Raw genomic sequence first — 12,063 nt, 5'->3', positions numbered from 1 at the left:
CCCCCTCTGGTCGCCGGCTTCGGTCCCACAACTGTAACGTTCTTTGCAATCTTCCTTTGGCTAGCCCGGTTGGCTTTTCATTATTAACTACTATATGGTTTTCTTGGCCTATGTGTTTCTCTCACAAATTTTTTTGGTTTTTATGTCTAAACTGTCTGCTTTTCTTCTCTTTTTCTCACCTCAGCATTAATCAGCTTATAGCTTTTTTTTGTGAACAGGAAGAGCTTTACTGAATAGCTTGAATGTTTACATCCTGAGCGACCTGATGCTCGACAGGACTACGATTACGCCAAACTGCGCTGTGGTTCAGCCATTTGGCGAGCTGAGCCAACTCATGTGCTAGACTATCGCAAGCTCTTTTCTATGTGACGGAACTCCACCCTGGGAAGTCTGCATGCCGTTTCCAAAGTCTCCCGTATGACCAAGTATGAGCCTTTCATTATACTTGCTTTCATAGAATGAGCTAAATTTTATTTAAAATTTTAAAATTTCCTCCAAACCAGACCTAAATCATTCATTGACTGTGGGCTGTGGCTCACTAGTGCCGTCCGCGCACTAAAGATCAGATGCTAGAAACTAATGGACTCACGGATATCGGTCTGATGGGCGATCGAGTGGTTGCCGACCACAAACGAAGCAAAACAAGCAAAGCATATACAAAATCTATTCTGTCTTGCTTGGGATGGCGAGACGCTGTCCGCGGATTTCGACAGAAAAATGTAGGGAACATTCGTCCAGTTCCTATAATTGGCACCGGAAGTAATCACGTGAATTGGGACTGGTTAGTGGACATTTTTGTACTAATATAATAGCACGGCTGTGCGACTCTCCTCTCTGTCTGTTGTCTGTTAGATATGTATCAGAATATGTGTACAGTTTGATTATGACTCGACTTGAGTTGTAATTTGGTAGGTTATGAATAAGTTCGGGTCGTACTTTGTATCTCTAGGGCCCATAAATATGAGGGCACTACCGTGTAACCGTGAGACGGCTTGGGTGGCTGGCGTGGGTGACGGCGTGGCCACGGTGGTGCCCGGATGCCGGTGTAGCTGCTATTGATGGGGAGGAGTGTCCGTAGTCATGCCCCGAGGATGTAGGCACATCGCCGAACCTCGTTAAAAAATATTGTGCCTTGGTATCATTCTCGTTTGTATGATCTTGTGATTTGGTTCTATGTTCTTGGGTTATCGCTTCCGCGCTATTATTCTAATACTGTCTTCTATGTAACAACTGCTGCTTTTAGAACATCTACTAGCAGCTCATATATATATATATCTTTTTTTATATAGAAAAACTACGGCAACCCTGAACTTGATTGCATTGTAGAGACAAATTTACAATTACGTGGAGCACGGCGGCTCTAGATTGAGGAAAGAGTGAATACTCTAGATTGAGGAAAGAGTGAATAGGAGAACTAGAGGAAACCAAAGTTAAAACTAATTAATTAAACTGGTAAAAAAACTAAACTAGGAAATGATGAGGCAGGCGATCAGGTCACCGAGCACGGCGGACCTTGTTGGCTGCTGCCATTCCGCCAGTCAGGAGCTGATGGAGCATCTGGCGGCTAACACCGCGCTGGCTCGGTTGAGCTCTCGTTAATCGTTATCCTGCCATCACAACCATCGTGTACGGACGAGAGAAGCTCGCGGCTGGGACAAATCGAAGGAAATCTGTCGTAAATTAAACCTCGCTGTCGCTCCTGTGGTTGCACCAAAACCGTGGTCCGCGCTCCATTTCCGGGGGCTCGAGAACTCGCCCAGAAATGATTAGGTGCGTAATTGGGTCCGATCTATGTGTGCACACGGCTGCGATAGCTTTCCCCTTCCCTGCCACTTGGAATCAGGTAAAGCACAAACCGTTCTCGACCATCGTTTCGACCGTGGGAGGGCAGTGATATTGCTACTGTTCAACTTGCCAAAGCTCAGAGTCCTTTTTTTCTCCTTTCAATGTAAGTTCAGAGTCCTTGAAACCGACCAAGGTACGGTGTTGGTTGTTCAGCAACGTTCGCCTCGTCTCGTGACATCTTCATTGCCAACGTCCGACGTCAGAGTTGGGCAAAGGTGATTTATCCCTTATTTAAATTTTTTGAAGGATTCTGGAGATGATGCTGTTTCACTGTTCGCGAGTTGCAGGGCCGGCATCGATGGGTCCACTCGGCCCAGTGTGTTTTCTTATCCATGTAAAAACAAGGCAGTCCTTATCTATTGGGCCCGGCTAAGGAGCTACTCGAAAGGATTGCCAAAAAAACAAAATAACTTGCATTTCTGACTTTTGCCTTGTGTTTTTTATGTCAACGGAGGTTTGAATACTTTTAATACGCTTGATTGTGTGGATTTGAACTTTGAGACAAACTATCTCACATTGGAATCTGTGAAATCATCATCATTCGCTCAAGGACCGAGGTATGCAAGCCCAAATGTTCCAATTCGGCCCATAGCTTTAAGAACATTCGGCCCAGCACAAACCGTGCAGCCCAGCTCGCAGCTGGGTAGCTCAGTTTTTTCACGAGGGACACCTCTTTCTTTTCTTTGGACTGGAAATACAATTGCCATTTTCAAACTCGTCAATAACGTCTTTATCCCCACCATCTTACGCTAAGACTTCCGGGCAACTGGCTGCACTGTTCGACCTCAACCCAGTCAAAATTTCCCACCCATTGACTGCTACCCTCGGCACCCGGTCCTTTTCTACCCCCACATGGCCACATCCTCTCGGACCGACCGTGCCGGCACGTCCCGGCCGGCCACGAAGAACCGGTCATGGCGACGGGTCCGGACCAAATCTCCCTGCGCAGCCAGCAGTCAGGGCGCGGTGCCACGTGAGACCTCACCTCCCGCTGCTGGCGTGCCGGAACCAGGGGTCTCACATCCCCGGCGTCAAAAGCCAGCGAAGTCAAGCGAGAAACTCCATTTGTCCACCCATGTGAGCTCACATGCCATGGAAACGGAAAGCCCCCCGGTACTGGAGCCCTCGCAGCTGATCACGGATCGAGAGGGGTTGATCCGTCTGGCCACGGGAATCGATCAGGGGTGTGGCCAGGCCACCCTCTCCCATCCCAATCGGTGTGGCCACGGGAATCGATCAGGGGTGTCGTGGTGCCATCTTCTGGTTGTTTCGTCTGCTTGGTAGCCGTGGTAGGCGTGTTTCGCTCTTGTTGGAGCATTGCGACGGGTGGAACATGTAGTCGGTGGCGACGGGCCGGGCCGGGCCGGGGCAGTTGTGATCTAAGCTGATGTGAACGGGCTATGGTCCGTAATGAAGTTGTTAGCAGTCTCTCTTTTTTACACGCACACACTGTTCAGCAGTCTCATGTGTTTGCCCCCAGTCGCTTTCTTGGCTCGTCTTTCGCCAAGTTCATGCCTTCAAGGTACCTTCGCCGTGCGTCACTGTAACGTGTCAACCAAAGATTACTTTTGTGATGGAGAAGCTTCATTTCTTTTGTCACTCTCAGCCTCTCAGGTGCAGGACCCTTCAACTTCACTGGCGATCTTGACGGCAGGTTATGCTAATCTATTCGCTGTTTCCGACTCGTTCCCCAGGAGGAGTCGGTTTCAGTACCGGGTCCATCACAGAACCGTTGTTCGGAAGAATATACAAACGGTAGGTTCCAAGTTCAGAGACCACGTCTCCCAAGGCTCCAACTCCATCTAGATCCGCACATGATCACGCACGCCCCCGTGTGATCCACGAAGATCATCCGAGAACGTGACACGGGGGATCGTTGTTCGTCGATGATGGATTACTCGCTCGTGACATCCCAAAGTGACAACCAAAGGGATCCGAAGTGCCTTAAGGCTGTAGCGGTTTGTTTTTGTCTTCAGCGTACATACAAGCACGGTCGAGGATGGGGGACTAGTTTAATTCCCAGTTGGTCACTGAATCAAAGGCAGGCCCCTCATCCGGCCATCCATACATCCATCGATCCCATGTGAAACGGCGGAATTTTTTCTTCGGCCATGAGGTCGTGCGTGCCTCCACTAATCAATTTGCTTGACCATGCGAGATCACGCGTCCGTTGATTTTCACGGGCATAACGAGCTATTTTCTCCTTCCACGATGCGCAGCACCATGACGCTGTCATTTGACCAACCATGGAAAGAAAGGCCCGGCCGAACTCTTCCCGTCTCAGTGGAGAGATAGAAGAGAAGGTGCGTTTGGCCATTGGTATCCTCTGTTTCCTCATCTTCGATCGATGGCACACATGACCGTGGAGTGTCACCAGAGATCATGCCCATTTGCGTCGACCGATCGACGACGTCGAGCCGGCGGCTAGTTGCTCGTCAGATGGGGGGCTACGGGAGACGACGACTCCCTCAATGCGCCAAAAGCGACAGGGAAAGGATTCATCGACAGATGCAAAAGGACGCCACCACACGAGGGGGCGAAAAGGAAGGGTCGAGCTCGTGCCGAAAGTCGCCGAGTCATTCTTGGTGGCTCAAATTCCTCCTGCGAGAGACGTGCGCTACGACGCCTTTTTCCCGTAGCCGGTGCGCAGGACAAGGAAAAACCAAACCCGGTGCCGACGAGAGAGCACGAACGGAGCCGAGCAATTTATTAGCGGCGGCACCACCACGGTCCACGGGTGCCGTGACGCGCCCGGTCGCTTGACGCGCGCGGCGCCGTTGACACCTCCACAGTGCGGCCGGCTGCCGCGGCCCATTCCACCCAATCAAAGCTGCGGGCTGCGGCTACGCGCTGGGTCATCCGTGGGTGCCGCCCTGTGCGCCTCGGCGGCTGCTGCCTTTCGGTCGCCTCTGCCTGTAGCGGCGTAGCCCATGCCCATAGCATCTCCACCACCACACGTCAGCCGGACGTGAGTGACCTCCTCAACGCCGCCGCCCGGTGCCTGCCCGTCCGCACGAACGCGTCCACGGCTTTGACATCACGTCACGGGCGCCTGCGGCCTGCGCCGGCCCCCACCACCAGTACGCGACGTACGCCACGGAACGAGGCGCCGACCGAGCCAAACACCCTCCTCCCCCCACACCCCAGCAGGGCCAAACCCACCACCCGTCCGCACGCGGGGCCGAGTCCCCCATTCCCCCCAACCCCACACCGATCCGATCGGCAAATCCCCCCACCCCAATTCCCCACAGATCCCGGCGCCCCCACCACACAGCGCTCGCGCTCCCTTCCCGAACCCGCACCGGAAATTGGTGGCGAATTGCCCGCCGGCCCCCCGGCTCGCTGCGGAGGGAGCAGCTCCCCGGTCGCCGCGATGGCGGAGTGCCGCAGCCTCATCGAGTTCCTCCGCGCGTTCGAGCACCACCGCAGGGCGGCGGACAGCTCGGCCTCCGCGTGCTCCCGATCCAGGCGGGCCCGCGCGGCCGGCGGCGGCGGCGGCGCCTCCTTCTGCGACAGCACCCCGATGGCCGTGGTCGACGCGGTCATGCTGCTCGCCGTCGTCGCCGCGCTCGGCTTCCTCGTGATCCCGTACCTCAGGCTGCTGCTCGTCGAGGTGGGCGCGCTGCTCCGCCCCGCCGCGTCGTGCCTCTCGGCCGCCGCCTTCTTCGGGGCCGCGGTCGCCGTGGCGGCGGCCGTCGTCGCATGGGAGCTGCTGGGCCACCACGCGCGCAAGTGCGGGAAGCCCAGGTGCAGGGGCCTCAAGAAGGCCGTGGAGTTCGACATCCAGCTCGAGACGGAGGAGTGCGTGCGCGGCCGCTCCGGGCCCGCCGCTCGATCGGCGCTGCTCGCGGCCGCGGGGGCGCGCCCCGTCGAGCTCGGGGACGAGCAGCGGGAGCTGGAGGCCGAGCTCCGCAAGATGGCGCCGCCCAACGGCCGCACCGTGCTCATCTTCCGCGCGCCCTGCGGCTGCCCCAAGGGCCGCATGGAGGTCTGGGGCGCCAAGAAGGTTCGCCGGATCAAGAAGTGAAAAGGGCAAAAGGGGAGGATCAGATGGTCACTAGTTGTTAGTCCATTGCTGGTCCGATTCCTGATAACTAGTAGCTAGAAAAATATATAATTTCAGTAATAAGTATAGGGGAGCAAATAAATGGATGATACAACAGTTATATCACAGATAGACTATAGACATCATATACTCCTTGTGTTATGAACCAGTGGGAATTTCAGACAGAAATATATGGCGTTTACTTGTTCATTCTCTATTTTTCATGGGACTCTGGATTAATCTGTCCATAGCTGGTTACTCTTTCGGTGGATCTTAGTCTACAAAATTTTTGGACGGTAAGTTCCTTTTATTCTGCTCTTTTCAGACCCTAGTTATTTGTCGCATTTCAAATGTTTTTGCTGTTGATTCTTTTTTTCTTTTTTGAGGAGAAGTTTTAGCCACTTGATGGCTGTTTGGCAACCACTCTTTCATCGATGTTGAGGTCAAGTATTATAGTTGAGATTACAAAATTCTTGCAGATTCTGGACATTCCTACTGTGAGTATAGTAGAATATGTGTTTCCAAGGGCTCCTAAATTGGCAATCCAATATGTTTCATGAAGTTTCTATATAAATGTTATGAAATGAGGGTATCTACCGGTTTGTACTGTTTCACCAGAAACTGAATAATCACTTTCTGGACTTAAATTAAGACTAAATGTCTCCCTCAACAGAAACATTTACATATGCCAAATTCATTGCTCAAAGGCTGAACCAACTTAGTTCATGTTGTATATATGTAGAGAGTTAACATGAGTAGAATATGTTTTTCTTCAGAGTTCTGGCTACTTTTCGTTCCTCTATTGACGCCTAAATAGCTGGCAGTTCTAAATGTATACATGTTCCACAGCGGTTTCCTTACACAATAGACTGATTCACTTTATCTTGATTATGATTTGGACTTAAGAACTATCCCCTTTCTATCTACTGCGACACCCTTTATACCATATCAACCAGTTATGATGGTCTAATCTTCATGACTAGGTTGTAGTGGTCATATTTTATATTGCCCCATGCCAGTTTAAGGAAAAGCTTGTTCTTTCTGTTATTTCTCTCCTTTTGTCTTGTTAGTGAGAGCACCTAGCTTTTGAGTTATGAATGCCCGTTCATGTCTTTCTGCTTTTCCACCGAATATTCCTCAATTAATCTATTAGCTATCGTGCATGAATATTACTTCCCCCATCCTAAAATACACTTATAGTGTAGTTGATTCGGTTTCATAGACTGGCAGCAGACCTTTGCAAAAAGCTTCGCTTTTTGTGGACTATAATACTTGCAAATGTTCATTTCCTAGTTGCTGTATCCCAACCTATTATACTCTTGATGAATTGCGTACCATGAATGAACAAGGCTACTTACCTGCCATCTTTAGTCGGCTTTCAGTCCCAGTTTTCATCAGTGTCTTCAGTCTAATGAACAAACTGCTAGGACACGACACTTCCTGAGTTTCAGTACTTGTACTCTTTCACATTGTTGTGTGTCTTGGGTTGGCAAAGCTGCACCTGCCCCATACCACAGGCCACAGTGATCTTGCGCCAACCCGATGTAACTGCTGTGCCAATACCCAAATCAGGACATGGCTCATCCACACCATAATCCATAGCCAACGCCCCTGCATCTTCACGAGGTAGAGAAGGTGGCAGAAGGGTGAAAGGTGAAGGGGAGAGCAGTTTAACCTTTCTTCCACATTTCTATTGGCCGGTGCATCTTCACGAGGTACTGAGGTAGAGAAGGTACGCAGATGGGTGAAAGGTGAAGGGGAGGACAATTTAATACTTCCACATTTCGATTATCTTTTAATTCATTTAATCTGGTTGCACCTGATGGAATCCCAAACCAGGGGCAATGAAAATTTCATTCTTAAAAGACAAAATCATAAAGTTGAGAAAATGAGAGTAAATTTACAGTTGCACTTCAAAACATGGGCAATAACACAATTCGCCTGATTTCTAAAAATGTTCTTTCCTTTGGCTGCTGTTTCCCGATTTCTTTAGTTACTGTTTCCCAATTTATTTAGTTGCTGTTTCCCAACATAATAATACTCTTCAGTCGTGCCAGTTCATAAACAGGCCTAGTTGCTGTTATCTGTAGCTGGTTTTCACTCCCAAGTTCCAATGTTCATGAATCACTGCCTTCACTCATGGACGAACTGCCCGTGCGCGACACTCCGTGGGTTTCAGTACCAGTATTTTTTTCCCAGATCCAAAGGTTTCTGCAGAATTGCACAGATCAGGAGAGATACTGAATCATGAGCCAAAGTGCCTAGTGCAAACTAACGGGTAATCACAGTCATGCATACTAGTGCATGACGCGCGCTATCGCGCGCGTTCCTAAAGTCTTTGTATCTCGTGTTTTTTTTCCCTTTCTGCAATTGTTGGCATCCAAAAGCACAATTGGTTGTATGAAAACCACCATAGTATGTCTGAGATTTGTTAATGTGTCAAACCTTCAAGTATTTGTTGAATGGGCCAATAATCCCCTCACTTGGTACATACAATAGATGCAATCCATGTGCGTTAAAGTATTGGGCAAGTTTTTTTTTAATTTAGTCGACCATAACTTATTTGTTAATTGGCCATCGATCTGAATAATGAAATTTGTAAATTTAGTAGATTGTGATTGTAGAGGAAAATAATTTACTGGCTTTATTATAAAAAAAATATAATAGTACTTGCAGTTGCAGTTATATTACAATGAAAGATATGATATCGTGCCAAAGAGTTCTAGCAGTTGATTACATAGGAACTTACCAGGAAGTTAACATCCCTGTGAGATTTGGTGTTGGAGCAACATACCATTGGTAAAATAGTTAGTAGGCGTGTATTTTGTAAGAAATAAAATAGTAATAAATAGAAATGTTCAGACCATAGTACATGATGTGATGGTAATAAAGTTTCTCCTTTCTAAGTGCCGAAGGCCACTAATCAACTTTGGTGACGCTGCTGATTGAAGCTAAATTATCCTGGAATATAAATATTTTATCTGGGGGCAAGGCTTCTTGACTTTACATAAATCGTTTGATAGAAGCTGAATGATCTTGGAATATCAAGATTTTGTAGAAGAGCAAGACTTCTTTGCTTTACACAGAATCGTTTGACAAAGTACTGGTAAAAGATTACCAGAAGAGGATATGGTCGGAGTAAACAAGGAGAGGAGAACCTGGAAAAAGCACAAGTCCAATTGTATGCTACGGATCTGGAGTAATTTGTGGGACACGTGCAATGTCATCATAGGTCAAGAACAAGAACTCTTCTATGATAGGCCATTTATATGATCAGCATGACAAGAGGAAGCATAACTTGTCAACATTTTCATACTTGGAACACGAATACCTGCAAGTGAGCAGTGAACCGTGTTGTTAGTGATTATACGAAGGATAATTTTTTTTATGTTTTCACACTGTTTTCGTACCTATTTTCAAACTCTTTTGTACCTAGTTTCACGCGATCAGCCGAGTAAGCAGTTTTTTTTGTCTGCTACTAATTGTGTCTTCACACATCACGACGTCACATACCACTGATCTAGCTAGTCAATCATTCAACCTTGTACTGCTGAAATAGAGTATGCAAATGCAGAGAACTGAAAAGCAGTTAATTAAAGAAAATGTATACTTGATCTTTGCGCAGGCAATACAACAAGCAAGCGGTGTGCATCAGAACTGAAATAGAAAGAGGGGATGGACACTTGAGCTACATGTTAGGCTTGCATGTCCTACCGATGATTTCTGAAAAGATCAGGCAAGATATGAACTTATCCATTATTTGATCTCTCTAGAATTAGTAACACAAGTAGTATCTCAGTCCATGAAACCCAAGGGCTAAGAAAATAAATTTAGGTAAAGAGTTAATATCAGAGCAGATAAAATCAATTCTGTGGGGTTAAGGTCCAATAATGATGTTTCATAAACTGAAGGAGCTTATCACCTACGCCCCTTTTCCCTTATTTGAGCTCTGATTGATCAAGCTGGCTGGCCATGTTTAATATTACATTATGCAATAGTCATATAAGGCAAAGCACTGCTACAATATTGAATATCAGACCTACAATCTTTGTTTGAGGTCAAACTTTTCAATACACTAATTCAGGAATTCCGAGATGTGTTAAGAACATTGCATTAGGCCTCCAAGTATACTCTGCATTTTTAATTCAAACACAAACTTTAAGTTGATGTTCCATACACTACTCCAAGTATGTACGGACTGCTTAGTTTAGTTCAGGAACATATTGAGGTCAGACAAGACTACATGGCATTTTCAAAACTAAATAATAACCATGCATATATATGAAAAAGAATAGATGTGTCTTATAATATATGGTACTTCATTTTATTCTTCAAGTACAAAATACCGACATCAACCAAATCTGGCCATAGAACTCAAACAATTAATAAGTTTGAAGAAAAGTAGCTCATAGTACCTGCCAATGTCAAAGATTTGATACATCTCAAGAACTACATGGTAATAAGTTTCAAATTTGCTCACCGGGATAACATGACATTTCTGCAGATAATCAGTATGCGCAAGAAATTTGTTAGTATAGTAAAAAATGCACATGGAAGCATAGGAAGATGTGAAAGTTAATTAGCTTTGTATTACGTACCAGCAAAATAAAACAGCTGACTGCTTTTGCGCCAGTTCATGAGTCGATGGACGTTGAAGCAGTTCACAAGATGCTGCCATGATAATATTAGTTAAGGTTCAAATTTGAACCATGCAGTCATTTCAATGCAAACTAATCTGCTTTAAACGGCCACAGCCTGCAACTGTTTATAAGAGCACATTTGTAAACAATTAGCTCAAAAAAAAGATGCTATGCTAAGCTTCTTAATTGACTGGTATGAGCAAAAAACAAAAGGTAGTTCTAGAAAAAATAAAATAAAAGGAAACATGGAAAATGTAACTGAATGTAAGCAGGTGTGATTTAGATAGTTTTACTGGACAGACCTCATTGTATTGCAAGATCTATTTGTGATACGAAACGAAAACCTAGTACATTTGCATGGATAAGATTAATTTTATTTGGTCGCTGTGTAAAGAGCTGTTTGTAGCATACCCAGCAATATGTAAACACAATTAACTATGATAATATGGTTGGCACACAACTTTTCCTTTGAACTAATTTATAATTCTTTTGCACCGTCGTTCCTTGTTAACTTTCTGGGAAAATAAATATGTCCCAGAAATGAAATCTATTTTTAGATAAGTACAATAGCTAGCGTGATACAGGTTCATATCACATTTTAAGTGAATCATTAGCGTACTGAATGACATGAATTTACAATACTTTGAAACTATCTCTTCCAAGAATTGCTTCAGTTAGGATGCATATCCTGATCGGTAGCCTCTCAAAGATGTATTAACTTTCAGTCCCAACTAAAATAATGAAGCATCAAGACTGAAGGTCAAACATATCGAAAATCTTACAATTTCTGGAATCTCTTCAACTTTGCAGGCATTTCAATAAACCTGAAAATAAATATGCAACGTACAACTGCTAATATGAAATGGTATTTTAAGATAACTTGACTAAGTATAAAGAAAGATATTCTAGGCCAAAATCAAAAAAATAAAAGAAGATCTATAATATACTCTTATGTGATTCTATTTGCTTTTAGGTACCGTTGCAATCACTGGTGAGGTCTACAATTAATATAGCTGAATAGAAATGTATAGACAATTATCTAAATGATCATATATTAATATGATTTGGCAACAGGCCGAAACTGAAGGTGACCGTGGACGGGAGGTGGCCGAACTGGTTCCTGGTTGCCAATGGCATGCAGTTGTTAGATTTTTTTTTTTAAAAAAAAACGAACAACGCAGAGCACGATGGAGGTTTGGGCATGGCTATGCTAAGCCTTCTGAAATTAATCCTGATATCGACCGGCCTCACCTGCGTGAGGACGAGGACGTCGATGGGGGATGAAGCCATAGTTGTGCGGGTACACGACGGAGGAGTAGAGGACCCGGTCCACCTTGATGAGCCCCGTGGGGGGGCCGCACAAGCCTCCGGCCTCCGCTGGCCAGCCGCAGGAGCCCATGCCGCACGTGCCTGTGGGCCATCGCTCGCCTGTCCCTGCCCTGCCCCTATTGTACACGCGCTGCTGGTGGCCGGAGCTCCTGGGGTCGGCGCTGGCTGGCGTCGTCGGCCTCGGGGCAGCGGGTCTGGGGTCAG

The 12,063-nt window shown here is 46.5% G+C and overlaps 1 protein-coding gene and 1 long non-coding RNA gene across 5 annotated transcripts; one reads left to right on the top strand and one right to left on the bottom strand.

The window, feature by feature from the left end:
• Positions 1–4,609: 4,609 nt before the first annotated feature.
• LOC120708448 (uncharacterized protein At5g19025-like) lies at positions 4,610–6,107 on the top strand. Its single transcript, XM_039993691.1, has one exon. It carries the CDS (start codon positions 5,219–5,221, stop codon positions 5,870–5,872), a length of 654 nt encoding a protein of 217 aa, XP_039849625.1. The 5' UTR covers positions 4,610–5,218; the 3' UTR covers positions 5,873–6,107.
• A 3,679-nt stretch (positions 6,108–9,786) lies between these two features.
• Positions 9,787–11,999, bottom strand: LOC120708450. 4 transcript variants are annotated; one of them, XR_005689373.1, is made up of 5 exons: positions 11,782–11,999; positions 11,313–11,650; positions 11,173–11,230; positions 10,489–10,651; positions 9,787–10,388 (listed from the first exon to the last, which is right to left on the bottom strand). It is a non-coding gene; the product is annotated as an uncharacterized LOC120708450 (long non-coding RNA). The 4 variants fall into 4 exon arrangements; XR_005689371.1 differs by having other exon boundaries at positions 11,173–11,650; XR_005689372.1 differs by lacking the exon at positions 11,173–11,230.
• Positions 12,000–12,063: the final 64 nt, after the last annotated feature.

The sequence above is a fragment of the Panicum virgatum genome, chromosome 5K, assembly GCF_016808335.1.
Source record: "Panicum virgatum strain AP13 chromosome 5K, P.virgatum_v5, whole genome shotgun sequence".
Taxonomy (NCBI): Eukaryota; Viridiplantae; Streptophyta; class Magnoliopsida; order Poales; family Poaceae; genus Panicum; species Panicum virgatum.
Note: the sequence above shows the minus strand (reverse complement) of the source record. Positions and strands in the feature narration are given on the sequence as shown.

What these genes read in the sequence shown, in the direction of transcription:
- LOC120708448 (XM_039993691.1), top strand. Translation starts at nt 5,219, where the DNA reads ATGGCGGAGTGCCGCAGCCTCATCGAGTTCCTCCGCGCGTTCGAGCAC.